A 22672-nucleotide genomic window follows, 5' to 3' on the forward strand; every position below is an offset into this window, starting at 1 on the left:
TTGTTTTGGTTTTTTATTTTCCTTGAATGACATCTCTGCCTGGCGGGCCACAGGGCACAGGGATGTGAGACTACGATGGATCTGGGTTTATTTTAATGAGCAAATTGGGAGCCGAAGACCTTGTTGTAAAGGAACTGGTTAATCTTGTGAAATTCAGGGTATGAGTTTCATCCAGCAGCTTTGAGGGAGAAGGACAGAGATGGCTGAAACCTCTGCTGTCATTCACTTAATGAAGATTTCTGTGCCCTAAAGTCATGGTTTTGGGCTGTCTTGGTTCCCACTAAAATATACACCAGGCAAACACTCTCCCCATGGTGGTCCGACACTTTGGTGATGCTGGCAGGAGGCTGCGCTGTATCTATCTACAGGTGCAAAGAGCAGATTTTACAGGGAAAGCTGGTGGGAATGAATTGGCACAGAGAGAAAGCTGCAGCTGTTTTTCAGGGCATCAACAGGGTTTCCCTGTTGTCATGACAACTTGACAGTCTCCTCTCCTCTGTGCTGAAATTTGTACACACACCTGTAGGCTTGAAACAGAATATTTGGTCACAGACTCACAGAGTCACAGAATGGTTGCATTTGGAAGGGAACTTGGAGTTCGTCTTGTCCAACCTGCCTGCTCAAGCTGGACCATCTAGAGCCGGTTGCCCAGGACTATGTCCAGATGGTTCTCTACCCCACCTGGAGCTAGACCATGACATCCTCTTCCAAAAACAATGAGGAAACACCAGATCTCAGGGAGAAAGGAGGAGAAGGACAGGTTCAGAAGGCTGCTCAGCTCTTGGTGGAGTTCCTGTTGCACAAAGGAAGGCTATTCAGGCCCCTGTCTCACGTTCTGCACTGCCAACAATTGTGCCAGCACCTGCTGTTAAGAGTTTTTCCCAGAGGACTTCCCTGGTTGGTGCAAATATAACTGGACTCTGGGGCTATTTTTTGTGCTGGGTGATTTTTTTCTTGATTCTTTGGTATTTCCAGACCTCTCTGAGGAATTTTGCAGCAGCAACAGGTGGTTAAAAAGGAGCTGTCATGTTCTGGCCCATACCTTTGTGTACCTTCCACAGGACTGATCTCTCACAGAGGATAACTTTTATATTCCTTGTCCAGGTTATTTTGCAAGCTGTGCTGGTGTTTGTGTTCCAAGGTGTAATATTGAGGATGTGGAAGGAATGAGCTTTATCATGGGCCCATTCACCAGGGCTGCTGGTCTGAGGCAGCTGTTTCATTCATGAAATCCCCAAAAGCTGCAGTGAGATGACAACATCACCAAAGGATTGGCAAAGGGACAAGGAACAGGTCTGACACAACCCCAAGCAAAGGGTTCAACTAGGGGAGAAGAGACAAGGGCCAAATAAGAAACAGATAGAAAAATAAATATCTTCCCTCAGTACATAGGAGTTTAGCTGCAGAATTATTCAGCAGGATCCCCAAACTTGAGAGGAGGGAAATAAAGCAGAGTATAACCAAACCCTTGCTCAGCTCATGCTGAGCAGAACCAGAAGCTCAGATGAGCAGAACCAGCTCTGAACTATGAAAATCCTGCCTGTCCTGCATCCTTTTAGCCAGGAACTCAAACACATGTATTCCCACTTCTTTATCTTGGCAAGAGGAAAGAGTGGAATTATAGCAAGCCAGCAAGGTTCTCAACTCCAAACCAAGCTTGACCTCTGAGAGCTATCCAAAATTTGGTATTCACCACCAGTCTTTCACTGTTCTTCATGCAGAGACTCTGGCTTAGAGCTGACATCCTGTGGCTCACTGAGTTACTCCATAAATATGACTCAGCCTGGCACTAAGCTTGCTCAACGACGTTGAATGAATCAGCTGATTGGCAGTCAACTCTGAAGCTGACCACAGCTGACTGTGTCTGAGTTGTCTGCATCTTTCATCATAAGGATTTATCCAAGGACACAACATTGGTGGATGGAGATATTTTGTGGTCTGTGGCTGGTCAGATATATGGTGCACACAACACATCTTGGGCAAGAAGAGTTAGGAGGTCATGTAGACACTTGGAAATTCCCCTTGTCACGGCTTAAGCCTATGCTGAAACTCTGTTTTGTTTCAGGGAAGGTGCTGAACATTCATACCAGCTGAGCTTCCTCCCATTTGTCCCGGTTTTCCTCCGATAAGAGATTGCTGATGATCTGGACAAAGTTCTGGAGAAAGGAGACAACAGAGGAAAAAAAATTGTGGTTAAGCAAATGTAGCCCAGGCTAAGAAGGACACAGTGATGCACAAGGAACATGTGAGAATCAGACATGCTCCAAGAGGGTTCTCATGGTCCCATTCCCAAAGGGTCCCACAGCTTTTCACAGGCCTCTGCCCCCAAGGAGGTCAATGGCAAAACAGGTTGTAGTAAGGCCTTTTTCCCAAGCCCTACACTTTGACTACTATATCTGCAATGGCATTGGACTGGGAATATGTCTTGTATCCATTACTGAAGGTTTTTAAGAACAGATTAAATAGATGTCTGTCAGAAATTGGTTAAAAATAGGTAATCTTGCCTTGTAAATATCTCTTCCTATGCTATTTTCTACTATTTCTGTTATTTCCAGCATAGGGAAACCTTATGATCCTCTCTAGTCTGTGACCAGGCAAGGGAAGTAGTGATTGATCAAGAGAGTACTATGTATCTTCACAACATGCTATGAGAAGGAAGCAGGTAAGATATTTCAAGACCATTGATTTTTTTCTTTAGTTTTACCGCCCATTGCAGATCCTGTAGGATCACTTTAACGTTTCAACTCATGGGATGATGACTCATCCCAAGGGTATATCTTGTGGCCACTCTGCAACTGCTGACAAGTAAAACCCTGGGACGAGAAGCCATCAAGACATCCTCCCACATCAACATCGAGGTACCCAACACCGCAGGATCATCTTACCTCTCTAGTCATTAGACCGAAATCCCTTCCAAATAATGTTCTCATATCAATTAGACTCCACAGTAAAGTGCTATCAGGTCAAAATAGTGCAGAACGACCTTGGTTTTCAAGTTCTTACTTTATAAGCCAGGAAGAACCATCTCGAAAGGAAAGTTTGTTAACACACAAAGACACTTCATTTGGGCAGAAAATAGTCTGGCTTTTCATCTGCATTGTATCAGCTACAAAGGAGATAATCAAACCTTGAGACTTGTGCATGCACACACACCTATAACCTAGCTTTGGTCTCCAGGATATGCATCTCAGCTCACCTGCACATCCCCAGAAGTTGGGCTGTGATAAGCCCTGCGGAAGATCTCTGTCATGTTCCTGAGTACGTCGATGGTGGACAGCAAGTCCCCACTGTAGCTGGTTCCATCCTGGGAGATTTCCACAAGGTTTTGGAGCACTTCTGACAGCCCATCTCCCATCAACCCACGCTGAGCTTTGGAAAGATGTTCCCTGGTCTGAGATGCAGAAATATGACAAACACTTTAGGGACAGTCCAAGTCAAGTTAATGAGTTCAGTGAAGGAATTGCTGGGGGAAGGTTTTTGACCTTCATTGTAAATCATGGTGCAGATTAGATGAATCTGACAATCTTTGCTGGCCTGAAAGCCTGTGATGTTGGTTTTGGTTTTTTTTTTTAAACATTAGGAGAGCAGAAGTGACATTTTCTGTACACCCACAAAGGAAAGGTTGTGTGTAGGTTCAGAAGACATTATTCTACTACACAGACATTATTCTGTTCGTAACGCAAGGCCTGTTAACAGAAGACTTTTGCCCCAAAACCTTGTTTTCTTATAACCAATTTGGAACTATTTTAGTTTAGGACAGACTATAGCGTGTCCTGAACAGGAAAGGGCAGTTCTCATAAAGGCAATGCCGTTTCAAGGCAAGCCACAGGAGATCAGCAGAAATTCATCACAACAATGAATATAAGACTAACGATAGATAAGTGGCTTATTTAAAAATGATATGGTCACAGTGATTCCTGCCAATGATGTGATATGAAATACCCAGTAGGACCTGGATTCTGCCAAGTTAGAAATTAAAATACTCAATAAGGAATCATCCCTTGTCCACAGAGTGCCTGTGCGTCACAAGTTAAGAAGACAAAAACAGTAAGGGAAAAGCAGGGCAGAGCTGGCATCTCCCTTTCACATGGAAACACTGCTTTCCTTCTTTTTTGTAACTATAGCAGTGTACCAAGCATTTTGGAGGGATCTCAAACCTGTTGAGCTGAGAGGTCAGTTTGCCTTACCATCATCTGTATGTTCCTGTAATCAATAGAAACACACTTGATGTATGTTGGAGGCTCCCAGTACGCTATCCCTTCTTCATCTAAAATGCATCTTCGAAGGATCAGCCCTGGAAGAGGAAAGAAACGAATATGGGCGTGAGGACAGCAGGATGAAAAGCCAAACACCTTCACGGAGGTCACTGAAAACCGGTCAATGCATCCATTGGCACACCTACCAGCACAAAGGTCATCAGGAGCATCTGCAGATGCCTGAACAACATCTGCAAGCATGTAGGAGAGATTATTTTTATTTCTTTCTTCTCCTGCATTTTCTCATTGAGGGGCAGGACAGCAACAGGAACTGGGAATGAAAACAAAAACCTAACAAATTGGACATGGCTAGTAAAGGTGAAGGAAGGTTTCTTCTGCCCTGGAGGGCAGCTTTCTTCCTGGCTCGGGAAGTCCCACGAGCCTCCCCGGGTGGCATGGTCTGGTACTTGCAACTAAACAAGCCACAGCAGCTTGTGCTGCCTACACATCCTTAAAGAGAATAAACACCCAACACCATCTTTGCATCTGCTGAAAACCTCTGAAAGCTGCTTGCAGGCCTCCCCCAGGCCTTTCCTCAGCTTCAGTCTACAGTGAGATTTGCAGTGGTAATCACACACCTTTGTAATGCAGAGGAACCTACACGTCAGCAAGGAGGAAGGGGAGAGGGATCACCTTGAGCAGTTATGTTGTAGTTTGGAGAATCTCTGAGGAGTAGGCTTTGCTGGGTCCACAGTCCCATTGCTACTGCTAAATGATTCAGTGACCTTTCTATGGATACAGCCCTTCTTCTAGGCTAGCATTTGCGATGACACCCACTGTCCCAGGCTGGATGAGACAAAGAGAGCTGCAGGGTTTGTCTGTAACCGACAACCTCACTCAAACAAAACAAAACAAAACTTTTACATTCATTATTGACACTGCTGCCCCTATTACTGTTCCTTCCTGGAGGTGAGGAACATCCAGTTGAGGACAAGCTCCACCACCAGCATGTCTCCTGGAGTCTTCCCTGCATTGCTTTCCACTCCTTGGGGAACATATGGCCACAGTCACAACAGGTAACACCTGGATGCTCAGATCCTATCGCTTCACAGCACCACGATCAGATCATCAATCTAGCACCTGAGGTATGTTTAGAGAGTTCCTATGGTTTTTAAGAAGGAAAGGAAAGAACCTCAGTGTGAGTGGGCAATGCAAGTGAGATTTCCCACTTTCAGATAGCTTCTTTTATGGGCAGTGAAGAGAAATGTAACACCCAAGTCTAGAGGACTATAATAAAGCCCTACCTGCTTTTGCAGAGTTATTTGTAGATAATGGGGTGAACACACCACAGCAACCCTTAATTGCAAAGCTGTCCAAGGACTAAGCAGTCAGGGGATGGGAGAAAACCTCAGATTCTCCAGTATAAACTGAGAAGTTGTTGTTAAACCGTGAAGGGCCACAGAAATCCGGAGAGAGTTAATTTAGCTCTGAGTAAAAGGAAGGAAGTCCATTTTCTTGTCCTGTCCTCCCAAATCAGGTTGTCCTCATCTAGGAGGCAAAGGACGAAGGATACCCTGAGGGTGGGCCAGGTCCCTGGCCAAGGCACACAGTCATCCTTACCAGTGGCATTGCGAGGACACCGGACAGCTGCAGCATCCCCAGCTGGTGTCTCTTTCCAAACCACAGAGCCAAGACTTTCCTCATCACAGATTTCATGGGGCTCTGCAAGAAAGGAAAAACTCCATTGGTAAAACCTCCTCCTCAGGAGGGATGTGGAAACGGGAATGGAATGAGGGAACAGGGAAGCGTGGACAGGAGGGAACAGCATTGCGGTGTGAGCCAGGAGGGCTGGAGGTGAACTCCTAGCTCCGCAGCTGCTGGCGCATGGCCCTTGACAAAGCCATTTAACCTCTCCAGAGTTTGCTCTGCCTGTCTGAAAACTGGGCCTCCGTCCATCCTGAGGATTAGCTCACTAATATGCATGTAACAACCTGGGAAAGTCCACTAACACTCTTGCCTTGCCTTATGGCAGCTCTTTGCAAGAAAGCTGTTGTTGATACACCCTACTAAAGAGTTTTCTTTTCTTGTTTAAAGGGCAAATGTCCACCTTTTGTGGGTGAGCTCTGTAGCTCCAGACCCTACTTCTTTCACCCTTCAGGGTTACCACTTTCAGTCTAAAATTAGGCTCAGAATAAATAAATTGGAGTAGGAATGAAGGAAAGAACAATGAGTAGATAAAAAAAACAAGATGGACATATCTCCTGGGTGGACTTTGTTCAGGCCCTGTCTGCTGCCATCTTATGCAAGGACACACGGTGAAGATCTGAGCACCAACAGGCTGGATTTGCAGCAGCAGCAGCTCATTTCCATACACTGCTGCAGAGTCCAGCAGACTGCAGATACGTGTTTTGAGACATCACAGAAAAAGCTCTTTGGAAGGAGGTTTTCAGATGCTTCTGTCTGTGGGTGGAGCTGAGTTGTCCCCAGAGTTGGTGGGACCTGGGAAAAAGCGTTCACCACAGGAGAGCTATGTGCCGAGAAACTCATTACTTGCAGTATGTAAAACAGAGGGAGCCATGAGGATGGTGTTAAAGCTATTTATCACTCCTGAAGTTGGGAAGGAGAAAAAACTTGATTTAATGATTTTTGATTACAGCTTTTATTTATCGTGCATGTAAAAGTACCAATAAAAAGGAAGCTGAGTGCATGCCTGCAACTGGAAAGGCAGCCACAAAGACAAAGCCAACCAGCTGTGGAGCTTGGCAGCTGCCTGCTGAGCTTCCTTTCCATGCAGGAAAGTGCTGCCCATACCAGGATCCAGTGGTGCCAAGGTTGTAGGGAAAATGTTCATCTGCCATAAAAAAAGAGGAAGGCCTTAAGTTTTCATGTGGCTCCCAAGGGAGCTGTGGGGCAGCAATGACCCTGAAAGCTTCCTTCTACAAGGGACCATGCCATGGACATGCTTACATAGACTGTTCCAGGGCCTTCATCATGGTGGAAATGCCTGGCAATGGACATACCCTACTGCTGCTATGGAGCTACCCAGAGCACCAACATGGCTGTGGGGAAGGCTCAAGCCCAAGATTATGGGCATGGCAAGTTCTGTATCTTTGAAGGACTTGTACGAGACTCAACAAGCTGCCTACACATCACTGCTCCTGGAGTCAAGCTCTAAGACTGTGTGACTCCAGTCCCAGCTGCAGTTCAAAGACAGATTCCTTCCCAGTAGACACTGGTAATAAACAAGTTACGCTCTCTGCTTGGAAACAGATGCTTCTTCCTCTGTTTTAAAATTCCCTGTTGAGTAACCGCTATTGTAGTGAAATCCCGGAGGGCAAGCAGGACCCCTGCTGTGCTCTGCACATATGCAGAAATAGTCCCTCTGCCAACAGCTTATGACTTCTGTAGCTAAGGCAGAACATGGGCAGAAAAGAAGCAGTTTTATTTCCAGCCTGTTGACATGGAGCTGTAGGACAGCAAGATTAAGTCACCCAGAGAGCCTGTGGCAGAGCAGGGAGCTGAATGCAAAACTCCGGCCTCCTGGACCAGTGCTGTGGCCATGGTCACAGATGTCTACATCAAAATGTGGGTTCAAAGGAGGGTTTGGGGCATGGGGTGGGAATCTTCTGGCATCCTTGGCTACAAAACATCAGCGCACATCAGAAAGCAGAGAGGGAGTGTGTTCACATCTGACTTCCTCTTTCTCCTCCTCTGACCTGTCAAACCTTCCCGGTCTCATCATCCCTGCAGTCTCCCTGGGGACCACTGAGGGATGCTGTGGATCAGAGATGCTCTTTAGAAATACGCTGATTCTCTGGCGTTGTCTTGCCAGTGAGTGCAGAAGCAATTCCCAGGCCAGGAGAGAATCATTTCATCCTCTTCTTTTTCTTCTTTTTTTTTTTTTTTTTTCTTTTTGATGTTGCTTTCTAACAAAATCCTTTTTACCAGAGTAACCTATTTGCACTGGGAGATTTTAATAACTAACCCAATTAAGCTCAATTCTTCTGTTCAAATCAAATCATGCTGGCATTTGATACTTTCACAAGAACAAATTGAGCGGGTTTATTTTTAGCTTCTGATGGTTCCCCACCTTTTCCTTCCCTTGCAAATTAACAACTGCAGTGAGACCCTTCTGGTTTTGAACCCTAGCAGGGCTCGGTCCCTGAGACATGCCTTTTCCTTTTGAGCACTGTGCAGGCATCAGCCCCTGCAGAAAGAGAAGAAAAGATTTGGCTTGTTCTGCCAGGGCCCCAGCTGGCACACACTGAAGCTGAACTAAATCTGCGTCGCTCCGTAGACACCACCAGACAACCCGGTGCTAAGATTTTCTATGGTGAGGGAGAGCTTTGTGGCTGAGTTAGAAGAGACTCTCACACACCACTGCTAATTGAGAGGCACAGCTTGTAAGGAGAGGTGATGTCTTTTATTAAAGCGTTGCTGGAGAGAGTGAATATACTGTCTTGGGCACACAGCCTCTTTCTCTGTTATCTTTGAGCTAAATGGGCTGAAACTTTCTGCACTGAAGTGCTTTGGTTGTTATCTTCATCTTCAGAAGTTTGCAAGGGAATCTGAGGGTCAGTTGTCCTCAACGTGGCAGATCCACCCCCACAAACCCAAACTGCTCCCTATGTGCCAAGCTCCAGCCTATATTTTAGGGAGACTTTTCACTAGGAATGCCAGGATACTGTCATGAGAATCTCTCCTGTCTCTCACCGAGCTGCTCTGACAATTAATTACCCTTTCGGTCAAAAATGAGGGCCTGTTACGATCGATGCAATCTGACTGCTGACATCACATAGGCCATTGATTCCTCATCAGCAGTTTCAGCAGGCACTTCATCTGAGACTGAGAAAGAAGATAAAAATGGTGCTTAGGCCTTTTTGCTGGCCTCTTTATACTGTGTGAGAGACAGACAGGAACATTCCCACTTGCAAGTACTTGCTCCTGCATATTTTTCACATTATACCACAGGTTTTCTCCTGTCCTACAGCTCACTTGTCCTTCAGGTTTTTGCACACTTTTTCTTAAATGGATGTTGCTCCCGTGCCAGTACCTGGAGGAGGGTGAGATAGGGTAAGGCTCTGACAGATCTAGACATGTCTGTCTTTTTTTGAAAATTAAGTACTGTGTGGGTCTCCTGAAGGCTAGGTAAAGGGTGGGAAACCCACTGCAGCCTCCTCAATACTCAACTACTTCATGGACTCAAAAGTCTGATACCAGTTTGCTATCAGCCTGTCATTTCCTCTTATGACTCTATGGCAATGAAAAGATGAAAAACGTTAAGGTTAGACTAGCAGGAATTACCAAACTTTCGCTGAAATCAGCATGGTTACACTGGTTTGGGCAAGAATTAAATCAAGCCCTTGACATATCTTGCACTTCAGTTGTTGGCAGGATCCAACTAGATTACAGCTCCTTGTTGCATTCAACTCTCCAAAATCTCTGTCCCCCCAATGCAAAGAAAAGTGTGAGGGGTCTGGGGTACATACCAGGACACTTTCTGTCATTGCACTGCTTATACTCTTCCTTAGGGCCCTGGCAAGTCTCTCCACCGAAGAAGGGCCCATAGCACACACGGTCACGTCTCTGAGTCCCACCTCCGCACGTGGTGGTACAGCTGCCCCACACTCCCCAGGCCTGCCACTTCCCATTCACTGGAGACAAAAAAGGGGAGAGAAACAGCCTGTCACATCCCAAACATAATCTGCAACAAAAGGAAGCAAGGTCCCTAGGTGAGCACTGGAACTTAGGGTGAGTAGAGCATGGCTCGGTGGGAAGGAAGATCTCCAGCCTTGGATCTTTCTTTGATCTTAAACAGACATGAAATCACTGTGTGCTCTTTCCCATTGCAGCAGACCTTTAATAGTTGAAAGGTGGTGTTGTGTTCCTCCTCAGCATCCTCACTCCCTGTAAAACCAGCCCTATCTCTTTCCTTGGGCTCGGATTTGGGGCTGCACTCATGAACACTCTTCATATGGGCAGAGATTCAACCTGCTTGGCAGACACATCTGCTAGGCCAAGTCCATAGCTTCAGTTTGGTGGGGATGTACAATGTACGTGTGAAAATAGACCTTCCCAGAGAAGGTCTGTCCCAGGGATTTAGAGAGCCCAGCAGAGCCCTTGGGTGAGAAACCATGAAAAAACACCAAATAAACCTCCCTCCAGCCTTTTCCATTGCACTGTTTTCTCATGTGCTTTGGAAAGAGGCGTGGGATATTGTCTCATTTCATCATCTTCTCCCAACATCTTTACAGATTCAGTGGAAATGTTACTTCTTTTACGTTAACAATAGCATTTATCAAAATGCTACTTCTTTTACATTAACAATGGCATTTATCAAAGCACTATGAAAATGTTAATTACTCCTCACAACAAGCCTGCGAGGTAGGGAAATGTTCTCCTCTGCTGCATCACAGATGAGAAACAACAACTCAGTGACAGAACTAGAGCAAAGACCTAAGTCTGCTGACTGCTATTTGGATTTTAATTAGGAGCTAACACATTATTTTGGGTTGAAGAACTCTTTTTGGTGGAGAGGGAGGATATCTCTCTTCTTCTCCAAGTAAAAGAAAATCATCAAAGAGGGACAGCACCCACCTCTGGTGCTTTCTTTGGTGACACTGTGTGCAGAGGAATACATGACCAGCACTGCTTTGACAGCTAACTCTGAAATCAGTGGGAAAAGGTTGTCTAAAAAAGAGTGAGGCTCCTTTTGTCTTTGAAGATCTCCATAAGTTTCAAAGAAAGACTGAGATACCTAAACCCCAAAACCTACTAGAGACCAGGTAGGAAAGTCCAATACCTGTGTTAAAGACTGCTTATGCTCTGCTGCAGGCAATGATGCTGCCACAGAGGACAGGGATTCCCTGAGGAAACAGGTATACCAGGATGAAGACCCACTGGCTTCTATGCTTGTGGACTGGAGAGAACAAGACTTGCTCACCTGAGCAAGGTATGAGAAATGCCTTAAAGAGCTGAGGTGTTTGTGGCTGTCCCTGTTCTCTTGGAAAGGGGAGAAAGACTCTCTCCATCTCAGGGGTCCACTCCTCAGTCCTATGGTCTAACAGACATGGAGCACCCAGGCAGAGGCAGGGAGAAGCATGGCAAGAAAAATTAACTGCTGATCAATCCTGAAGGCTTCTAGTTGTTCAGACCTTCTTTCCAGGTCAGAATATTTTCCATACCAGCCTCCCCCAAGACTTCTGCAAAAAAAAAAGGTGCAAACTGCTACTCTATAGTGCTGGTGCCAGTCTGAGAAATGTAGATTTCTGGTGTTAGGTGTGCTCTGGTATCTGCTTCAATTTTCATTGCTTCTCCTGCATGAAATGGGTCTCTTGGAGCCCATGGTCCATGGTATGAAGACAAGGTGATTATTCTAAATGTAAGGTACTGACTAAAACAGCTGGGGCAGCATGAATTCTTACTATTATTATTTGTTATTATTGTTATTATTATTTTAAGACACAACTAAATAAGTAAAGTAAGTAACAAGTCTTAGACAGTCATGAACCAAGGCTTCGTTATGCCGGACCTTGTCATAGACAAGGGTCAAAGCTGTGATACAATGGAGATTGCTTCCCTATTTGCTTCAACTATAACTAGGAGTGGTGAATTGGTAGGAGAAGAGGAACAAAACAAAAGAAAAAAGGGAGGAAAGCTGAAGCATGGTGGAGGCAAGGGAAGGCTTTCATTGATATTTGGGTTGCTTTTTTTAAGCATGTGCTGAAAGCTGGTATCTAAGGTCAGAAAGACACATTCCCTGTGCATAATCACTCACCTCTCCGGGGTATCCTGGAGCATTTGTCAGGTGTGGATATTGGCTTGCATGATTTGTTGGTATGATCCACAGCCTCTTTACTCCTGCATTAGTGGTGAAAACTGTGCAACTCTTCCCCAAAGAAAAAAATTATAAAAGTCTGCCAGGGACTGCAGAGAAAGATGACCCAAGAGAAACAAAAAGTCAGTAGTCACTGACCTGGGCATTGGCGTAGGAAGCAGTCCCTGGTCTCCACCCAGTGTCCCTGGCATTCGGCTCCCCCGTAGGAGGGTCCATTGCACTCCCTCGTCCGCTGCTGGGTGCCGTTGGAGCAGGAGGCAGAGCAGGAGCTCCAGCTCGACCACTCATTCCAGTTTCCGTCCACTGAGTGGCCCAAAGAGAGATAACAAAACTGAATGTGAAAATCGCTCCCACTGGAAAGAGGCATGTAGAAGAATCTCCTGGCCTTTGCCTTCAAGGGACCAAGGCAGGGGAGGACAAACCAGAGTCACAAAGTGTGAGAGAGGGAAAAAATCATCAAGAAAAAGTTCAGACAACTATGGCAATAGCAATTTGTCGGGACTCTCTGCAACCTCCAACTGGTATGTTATGGCCCAGCAGGATGCAAGTGCCATAACATTGCAATTTTTATGTCCATACTCTACATAACACCATAAAAGTTGAAATTATCAATATACACATTCCAACACAAAAGCCAAAACTAATAATATTGCCGATCACAACATAACATCAAAATAGAGAGCATGAATCATATTTTCACTGAAATTTTTGAAGGAATTACCATGTCATTTCCCATTTTGGGCAATCAGCACTTTTTGGGGGAACCCGTTTTTCAACAAAGCAATGCATGAGTCTCCAGGGAGAGAACTTTCTCAAGCACCCAAATGCTTTGTTTTTCATTAAAGCACACGCAGAAGCTTGAGTCACAGCGTTATTCACAGGAATTCATGCTGCTAGCCAGAAAATGCTTGGAGCAAAGGTGTGCCCCAACAGGAGACCACGAGCAGAGTGCGCGTGTGTGGTCAATGTGCCTCTCTCACGGCTGAATTAACACTGACAGGCTTGGTATGTCTCTACACAGCGGTGTCTTTGATAATTAAATAGAGGAGGGAGGGACAAGAGAGGTTATAATAGGGATGGGGTTGAAGAGAAACATGAATATATCTTATTAGAGTGGTGCAGTGTGAGGCATTCCCAAGTGTAGCAGTTACACCCTAATTGGTCCCTGATCAACAGATCCATCACCCAGTCTGCTATTCCTGGAGCACTTTTTTCTCATTAGTTGTGGTCATCATGCTCTGTTTAGCTCTCATTAGCTGCCAGCTCTCACTCAGAAAAACAACCTGAATCCCTGAAAAGTCTGAATTCTGGCTCAAATCACATTGCTGTAGATTTCATCTCATTTTCTTTGGCTTTGTTTGTCAGTTCACGAAAAATATATGCAACCTGGTCCCCTGTGTAATCTGCAAGGACTTGAACAGCCCTGAATTATTCCCGTTGCAGTTAGGCAGCTTTTTGTTTGCAAGCATGTAAAAAAAAAGTAAAAAAAAAATCAAAATGAGCAACTGTTAACTCAAAGGAGGTCACGTAAGCTCATGTGTGAAAAATCAGGCAGGCGAAAAGGTACTTCCAAAAGGTGCTTGTTTTTAGCAATCCGAGCTTGATGGTTTCATCGTGCATAAATTCAAGGCATCATGGCAGTGCCTAACAAGCCCGAAGAGGGGAAATGCAAGAAGTGGTGGCTGACAGGTGATTCCTCTCTGGAAATGACCCAAAACCCCACAGTGGCTTTTCTGACTGAAGACAGTGCTGCTTGTTTCCATGAACGGACGGTATCTGTCCCTCATTAGCATTCCCATATGTTGGAAAAGTGAGACCGCATTTACCAAAATAAATGTTGCATTTATCAAAAAAATTGCCTTTCCCAAAAAAGTTGAATTTACCAAAGCCCTGCCTGCTGCTGTGGCCGTGGTGATTGGCAGCTTAGCGGAAGTGCGAGAGTTTGGAGGCGGGGAAATAAAAGAGCGCCACGCTCATAAATTGCTCATTCAGTGGGGGGTAGGGAACAGGTAATTTCTTTTGAGATGAGAGATTATTTATTCATAGATGGTAATTGCAAAGATTTTTAAAAAAATGGAGGAACAGGGATGGCTGTGTTGCACCTTCAGCTGCGTGCGCTGATGTAAAGATGTCTCTTGGGCAAGATGCTGAGGGTTTTCCACCACAGCCATGGCAAAGACTGCTCAGTGCCGTTGTCACGCCACAGCGTGAGTCTATCAAAAACATTTATTGGAGTCTGGCTGGTGTAGTCTACGCAGAGACTGGCATTGTCTTCCCCCTTCCCTCTTGCTCTCCGAAGGACTTGGGGCTCAGCCTGTGATATCTACTTCTCCGGAGGAACAAAAGCTCTGTTGTCCCTGCAGCAAAGCACTTTTATCAGTCATAGTAATAAATCGTCAGAGAGCTGCGGTAATAAGCGATACGACTGTCTGGCGTGTCAAGCGCTGAGCAGTGCCCATTGTTGTGCTTCAACGAGTCCCCCAACGCCGCACTTATTTGGCACCGCAAAGCCACTGATTGCCTTTGTGGCATTAATTAGACCTGAAGTCTTGCAGTTGGGCTGCCTATCTTTTCCACCACTTTGTTGTTTTTTTTTTTTTTTTTGCTGCAGTGTATTCACATATTTATTTGTATTTAAATTAATTATGGATCAATGTTAACTCAGGATATGCTTTATTGCCCAAGCAATGCCAGGTCTGACTTCTTCAATTTGTCTTTTTATGACAGAGTCAATTTGGTGTCTTACTCTGATTAGAGTCTTCTGGACTGTAGCCAGAAATCCAAGGATAGTTACTTGTGCGAAAATTGGGTGGGAAATGCCAGGAGGCTTCTCACAAATGTTTTCACAAAGTTCTCATCACTCCCGCAATCCCTCTGCTCCTCTGGAGACATAATAATGTCTCATAATGATTCTCATTAAACTGGAAAAATGTCAGTTGACATTACCCTGGGAGAGGGGGAGAGTGTTGGGGAGCTCCTTCATGTACAGATCATGTTCACCAGGACACCTCGAGTTAAATTAATGGGGACTCTGGTAAACCTGAAGCCTGTCTCCTTCAAGGGAAGGACGCCACAGGAGCTCAAGTGGATTTCCAGTGTTAAAAGGCATTTCATCTTGAGGTTTCTTTCTGGTGTTTCAAAGCAAAATTTGGGGAGACACATTTGGAAGTGAAATCTAGGGGTAGGGAAAAGGTACTTAAAAGTATTAAAATACATCACGGAAGGCTCTCAGGAGTCTCTTAGTCCATCTCACCCAAATCAGGATCATGTACAGAGAAAACCTGCACATATAGTGAATTAATGCACGTATATTACTAGCATGTAAACCTGTTAATTAATTCCAGCACAATAACAAGCCCAGTGAGGCAAAATAACTTTAAACCATTCACTTGAGATAACAAGTGAGAAGCTTAAGATGGTCTTGGAAATAGTAGTGATAGCTGAACCAGTCCAGATCCAGTGTGTCCTCTGACGGTTCCTACGCAGAGCAAATCTGAACCTAAGACAATGCTTAGCTAAATAACCCCAAAAAGCACCTCTAGGTTGCTTCTCCAATGTGACCTTTCCTTATAGAGGATGCTTTTTGGGACAGTGCAGACTGGGTGCTGATTCACCTGAGGCAGCTACAGAGCCACTAGGTGAGCCATGCATGGGCCTCTTCGGAGATGGGGAGACCTGCTGGAGGGCAGGCTTTGAATCTCTAACTGCCTTACCTGGGCAAAGTGCAATGTTGCAGAACTTGGTTTGCTTCTCTGGCCCCTCGCAGGGGTTCCCACCAAATTGTGGGGGCTTGCATGTGCGGGTCCGGTCCCTGTACCCTCTCCCACATGTGGAAGAGCACAAGCTCCATGGAGACCACTCGTCCCAGGTACCGTGCACTGCAATCAAAGGAGAAGAAGTAAGTTTCCTTCCCAAGGGAGGTCTGAAGAAGTGAGTGAGCCCACAGAGCGCAACACCTTCCCACCCAGAACGAGCAGCATGTGAGAAGTGAGTGTGGGAAGGCCAAGAACAAACCAACCACAAATGTGTGAGAGGAACATCACGTACTTTTTCCATGCTTTGGTATCGACCCCGAGTGTCTGCTACTTTCAAGCCTATTTGAAATAAATCACAATCCACTTCTAATTGATCCTAATTTTTCAGACTTTTGAGTGAAGAGAAAAGGGCGTATTTCGGGCAAAAGATGCAATTAGCTAGAGAGGAACAAAAAAACCACCAGCATCACCATTATTTTGTCACTTCTTACCCTTATTTCCCTCCTTCAACAAGTTTTCTCACTGAAACATCAAAGGCTACAGCATTTTCTAACTCTCAGAAGAGCTGTAGTCTGGTTACTAATGACTATCATACGTCCGTGACACCACAGAGGCAAAGCTAGGGAGACGTGGAAGAACAAAATGGGATGAGCAACATGCTCCAATAGTGCTCAGGCCATCACTGGTAACTCCTGGAATTAGACATCTAAAGCCTTCTAATCTATATTAATCTAATCTTCTCCAATCTAATCTAATCTAATCTGGCCATCTTATTTATGGAAGGTTAGTCACTGCAATCTCTAGAGGCCAAATGCTACAAGAATGTATTGATCTCTCTTAAGGGACTTCATCCCTTCCAGCTTTACCAGAGAAGCTAACACAAAATCAATAATGCTTGGGAAAAAAAAAAAATAAAATACAGGCACTTTTGCAGTCCTTCATTGGTTGCTAACACTGACAGATCCACCAGTACCAGGAAAGGGTGCTCAAACCTAACGTTTTGCAATTGTCACCAGGCATCTTGCATGATAAGAGGGAACTAGAGGAGGAGATGCAGGAAAGAGCCCAGGAAAACAGAATGTTGGTTTCACCATTGTAGGATTGGTTCTGAGCAATGATGTTGCCAGCTGGGAGTCATGAATACTACACCTAGTTTAACAGCGTAATTCTTCAAAATCGTGTTCACGCTCCCCAGGCTGTACTTTTTCATCAAAATTGTGGAAGAAGGAGTATGAAAACAGAGATGATGGCTGGCTCAATTCATAAACATACCAGCAGCCTGAGTTTTTTAGTGCTGGTTTTGCAATGCTATCCCCAGTGTTGGCATCTGAGCAACTGAAAGTGTCATCTGGTGCTTCTCTTTCCCAGTCTGCCTCACGCTTGGAAACACCCCAAAGGGCACATGCCTTTCGGATGTGCTTGTTCATTGTCTTTAGATAGCACTAAATTGTCCATACCATGCAAAACAAGTGCCCATCTAATGGTACTTGGTCTAACAAATGTCTCTGTATGAGGCCTTAGGATAAAAAGAGAAGGAAGAGGAAACAAAAAGCATCTCCCTCCAAGAAGATATCATGGTGGAGATATCATAGGCAGTCAATCCTCTGTAGATCTCCCTTCCCCTCCTGCCCGTGCATACGTGGAACACTCAGCCCACCTGGGCACACAGCAGAGTTGTTGCACTGTCTCTGCTCCCGGAGAGGGCCGCTGCACTGAGTGCTATAGGAAGACGACACGCAGAACCTCGTCCTGGTCTGCCAACCCTCCCCGCAGGTGGTTGAACACACGCTCCATGGGGACCACTCCTCCGCCGCAGGGTCACCTGTTGGGGTTGGAGCAGAAGGTGAGGATGTGGCATCCTTAGTACCTGGATCTCCTGGGCGGCGCTTTCTGGGTTGCGCTTCACCAGTTGCTGGCGACCTGTGAAGCTGTGCAGTGTGTCCCACATGTGTGGTGTGACAGCAAGGGTGCAAGGGGACTGGGGAGAAAACGTGAGGGTTGACAATGGGCTAAAGTTTTTCTGGGAGGTACCGCATAGAGCTGTAGCACACACACAAAAAAGAGAAGGACACTGTGGAAGTATCAGGGCACTGGGCAGGGCAGGCTTCAGCACTGACGACGAGGTGGTGTAGCCACTGTAGAACCATGTGAGCCGGGATGTGTAATATCTACTACTTAAGTAACAGTGATTAGACAGGTATATTAAATGGGACCATAAATTGAGCAGTTGTAAGGATTCAGCTCCTTTCCCTGCCTTCTCACGGCCCCTACCAATGCAGATTGGCAGTGGAGGAGCAGACAAAATAGAAGATGACAGGGCCTGAGAAGGACATTGGCTGAAGAAATCCCACAGAGCTTTCTCTTGTCATCTCCTTCGCTCGTGGAGAAGATCTGTTTTGAGCACATGCCACAGAACAAGGCTGACTGTTCCCAGGCATCACACGGTCCCTGTCAACTGCTTACCTGATGGGGCAGTATTGGGAAGGCAAATAAAAGCACCCCATTGAACAAGAGACTGGAGTGGAAAGGAGTAAGATATATTCCCTCTGCCGTTAACATCTCTGCAGACAGATGGTCATGCCAGGGGTGTTTCAGCCAGGCCACAGCCTCCAGATAAGTTACCAGAATTGTGACATGGGCAGGGAAAGGACAGTTTTCCATATAGTTTCACAGGCATTATTCTTTTCTTGAGAAAATGCCTTTCTCCCACAGATGAAAACAAAAGCTTGCTCTGTTTCATTCAATTAAGCTCTGCAATGTTTGGGTTTTTAGATTTTTCATGGATTACTAATAATAACGCATGATAAACCTAGAACGTAACATTTGGTATGTATAGTACATAGGCACATGGCACAAATAAACACCAACACATCTTTGATGATGCATAATAGAGGGACATACCCTTCTAGTAACAAGTTCTTCAGAGCATCAGACTGCACCATGTCACATCATAACCAGATGCATCTGGCAGACTACGGATGACATAAGAAGGATCATGGCACTGGGTGCAGCGGGTAAACGTGACTTCGAGGATCGTACAACAAGGCACAGTCTGAGCTGCACCCAGCGCTTGGATGTGTTTTCCCACACCACCACCCCATTCCCAAAGAAAACTGGACAGTAGATGTTGTATTGGATTGACCAGCTGCAACATGGAGCATGAAGGAGACTCTGGTAGTGGGCTGCTACAGCTTGAGATCTCAGCCTGCTTGTAGGGCAGTGAGGGTCATAAACCAGCCACATGAAAGTCAGTGTCAGTACAGGAACTGCGGTGGGGACTGTAAGGGTTGGAGACCACCGAACTGCCCAATATTGCCTAAAGCTGAGCATGTCTGACTTTTTCCTCAAGGTACTATGTTTATTTACTGGTGTCTTAAGGGGAATTTTCTACGTGCAATGAAATTTTGTGCAGGATTTCAAGTATTTGTGGCTCTCATCAATCTGCTTATTGGGAATTTTGGTAGTTACCCATGTTACTTGTTATGTGTCATGCTTTTCAGCACATCTACTTTGAACGTCTCCTGTCGTTCAGGCAGTTGGTAGTTAAAAATACACCTGCTAATTGGAGGCTGGTGAATCAATATGTGCAGACTTGTTGAAGAGGGAAAGGGTAGAGGAAGACCTGTTCTTGATGTAAAATGGACAGGCTTTCCTTCCTTCATTTACTAGCTGGACTTAGGAAGACGTGGAGGTAAGAATAAGTCTTTCTCTACCCCATCTGTGCCATTATAACTATTATAATGAGATGTAACTGCTTTTGTTCATTAAGCCAAAGTTGCTCAATACTGTTTCCCTTTCCTTTTGCTTTTTGATTCATTAATCTACTCAGCTGGTTCCAGTTAGGTGAATGTTATGGACAATTGTTCTTTCTCTAGGATGTGTAGGAGACAGTCTGTGTTTTGAGGCCTTGGGGTTTCAAGAAAACATTGCTCTCCTATCCTGTTTCTCAAGTATTAGACCTGCTGGTATAGAGAGATCTGCATTTCTGTGATAATTTTGCTGCCTTTCTAATAAGGAACTCGACTGGCTCTGTCAGACAGACAGTACTGTGATTTTCTGAATTCACCACCAGCAAGTTACCTGTTGGGTATCATCATTTCAGCATTTGTCATCTGGAGTGGCCTAGACTCCAGGAGATCCCTCTTTGGCCCACAAATCCCAACCATTGCTGCTACCTAGCCTGCTTGAATGCGGCACAAACAGATGATACCTTTGCATTGTTCAGAGAACACCCTCCATCGACCTTGAGCAGCCTCCCTAATGCTGCACCCTGCATCATTGAGTCCCTCAGTGGCAGGGAGCTGGCATTTTTTGGTGGTTAAACGCTGCCAGTTTGTGCTCAAAAGTCTTTCTGAGAGACCAGAGGTGGCACAAGCAAAGCTTGCAGAGACATTGTGGCCTCCTCCATCAGCAAGTCATGGCTTGGAGAACCACCACCCCACCACCTCCCCACTCAGACTTGGCTGCGTTTTTGCAATTTCTGTATTCAGACAAGATTTGCTGTGTCACTAGATGAATGAATGGCATCTCTGTACCAAATTCCACCTCTTCTGCATCTTTCCTCCTCTTCATCATTTTTGGCCTTTGCCATTTCAAAGTAGCTGTATCTATGATTAGAGCTAAATCTCCTCAGTTATCGTCTCTCACATTACACCAATCCTTGGATTTGAATCAATAATATCATTTATTTTTCCAAGTGCTACTTAATCATTTGGGTTTGGCGTCTTTTTGAACCAAGCAACGTATCTAGTCTATTGGGGCACTATGTCCAGTCTAGTCTCAAACTTCGCAGAAATTCAACTGATTTTCAAACCATGTGAGACCCAGTTCTGAGCCACTGAGGCATCAGGACAAGCACTCTCATTCTCCACCCAAGAGAAGCAGAATATCGCCCATTGCCAAAGCTGTGGATAAGAAGAATTTCTGCACCCCTGTGAGTCAGACTGCAGCACATACAAATTACCGGATCCAATATCTTCCGATCATTTATCCCAGAAGTGGATCCTGGCATTGTTTTTTTTGATGTAATATCAAGAAGTCTACCACATTCATCGGGTTTGAAAGCCCCCTAGTACAGCTTAGTACTGTCTTACAATTAGAACTGCCAGAGATGCACTCCACCAAACTGTTCTTCATCCCCTCAGAGGACAAGGGGCCATGCACTGCCCTCTGTCATGACCGGTGCCTGTAGACAGATATCTCTGCAGGATTGAACTTTGATTAGTCCTGCGATGTTCCAGGCTAGCTTGGGGATTAACAGGAATGTCCCAAAGGAGTTTGCAGGGGTGAAGACCCCACTTCAGGTGGGAAGACAGCCTTTTGCAGGGCTTTCTGCTCCCACAGAGACAGCTGCAACACCTCTTCTGCAGCTGCAGAGAGCCCAGCAGGCGCCACAGAAGGAGACAGGCTGGGCATCGCTCCACAGGGACGTCGCACTGTAATCCAGGATCCTTTCCAGCGCCTGGACAGCCCTGAGAGTAACTGAGCTGGCTTTACAGAGCTCAGCTGGCTGCAGGGTCCCCATCAGTGCCTGCAGCTTCTCCATGACACTTCCTCCCTCGGCACTAATGGAGCAGCACATCGCTGTCATCCCTCCGCCAGGATATCTTTTTTTTTTTTTTTTTTTGGCGTCATTTGTCAATCTGACATCTCACCACATGTGAGCTGCTTCTTTGCTCACATCCTGCTGCTGGCAAAGACCTGGAAGAAGTCTGTGGGCTGAGCCAGGAGGGCCCGTGCCAGGGACCTGCTGGGCTAGATTACACTCTTATGCTACGGCTGGGAGAGACGTGTGGGCAGCCGGTGGCACTGCAGCTGAGAGCACCATGGTGCCAGAGCCTACAGGCCAAGAGGACCTGGACAAGGGGGCTGGAGAAAATACTGGCCTTCAACTGGGCAGGGCCACCCCCTCATCCCTAGTCCTTATAGCTGGCATCAGCTATTTTTTTGTATTTTGTATTTTTCTAGGTCTTGAGTGGATGTGAAACGTCTTAACCCCTACAAACTCTGTTAATTGCTAGGGAAGACTTGTGCTTTGCCGTGGTGTCCACAGCTAAAGACTCTCTAAATCGCTAAAGACTCTCTAAATCCCGGGCTGTGCCCTCTTCCTGGTGTTTACACCTCCTCCATCCTGATGTCCTTGAACAATCTGGCTGCAGTTGCTGCTCCTGGGACAGCAGCAGGAGCGTGGCAAGCTCATGGCAGCGCAACACAGAGCGTCCCGTCAGGGTCTCCCAGGCCATGCTGCACTCAGGGATACCACAGCCCAAGTCAGCCATGCTACAGCAGTGGCTACAATGGCAGGGAGTTAACAGAGATGTCACCGAGCCCAGATGCAGTATCCAGCTGCACAGCAGGAAGAAATGCCAAGCTATAAACCTGATGGCTGAGCTACAGGTTGGAGCAAAGCACCGGTGAAGCACTTGGGACCAGACAAAGTAGGAACAACAGGGGACATCACAGGACCTGCCTTGGAGTGCTTTCTCATCCTCCCCATTTGGACATGTGTGACTGAGAGATTGAGCTCAGCTTCACCAGGTTGTAAAGGTGTAAACGCCCTCCCCCTCCTGCAGATTCTTGCCAGCTGCCACTGATCCTGCAGACAGTGGAGCTGCTCCCACTGGAGGAAGAACATTCAGTGCAGGGTAGCAAGAAAATTCAGACCATCCCCTACCTTGTGTGGAAAGCCACCACCCCAGCTGTTGCCCAGTCACCCCCAGAGCCTTCACACCACACACCTTCCTGATGCTGCTCACTGCTGCACACTGGCAAAGTCCCTCTGGCTTGGATGGAGCACAGCTAATTTACCCCAGAATAGGACCCACTTTCCCTCGTAATCTATTTCACAGCTCTGTCTCTTCCAATCACCTGTCTGAAGCCTTTCA

The 22672-nt window shown here is 46.0% G+C and overlaps 1 protein-coding gene across 3 annotated transcripts in view; it reads right to left on the reverse strand.

The window, feature by feature from the left end:
• Positions 1-22672, reverse strand: part of ADGRB1 (adhesion G protein-coupled receptor B1) — a 199534-nt gene that overhangs the window by 126257 nt on the left and 50605 nt on the right. For 2 of the 3 annotated variants that reach the window (XM_086466228.1, XM_086466226.1), the window contains exons 4-11: positions 17446-17610; positions 15739-15911; positions 12172-12364; positions 9686-9850; positions 5817-5918; positions 4188-4294; positions 3197-3391; positions 2088-2156 (exon numbers count right to left, since the gene is read on the reverse strand). In XM_086466228.1, the coding sequence (XP_086322354.1) occupies positions 2088-2156; positions 3197-3391; positions 4188-4294; positions 5817-5918; positions 9686-9850; positions 12172-12364; positions 15739-15911; positions 17446-17610 (1169 nt within the window). The remainder of the gene's footprint in view (positions 1-2087; positions 2157-3196; positions 3392-4187; positions 4295-5816; positions 5919-9685; positions 9851-12171; positions 12365-15738; positions 15912-17445; positions 17611-22672) is intronic. The other variant, XM_086466227.1, reaches the window with a different exon arrangement.

Source organism: Leptosomus discolor, chromosome 5, assembly GCF_034619465.1.
Source record: "Leptosomus discolor isolate bLepDis1 chromosome 5, bLepDis1.hap2, whole genome shotgun sequence".
Classification (NCBI taxonomy): Eukaryota; Metazoa; Chordata; class Aves; order Leptosomiformes; family Leptosomidae; genus Leptosomus; species Leptosomus discolor.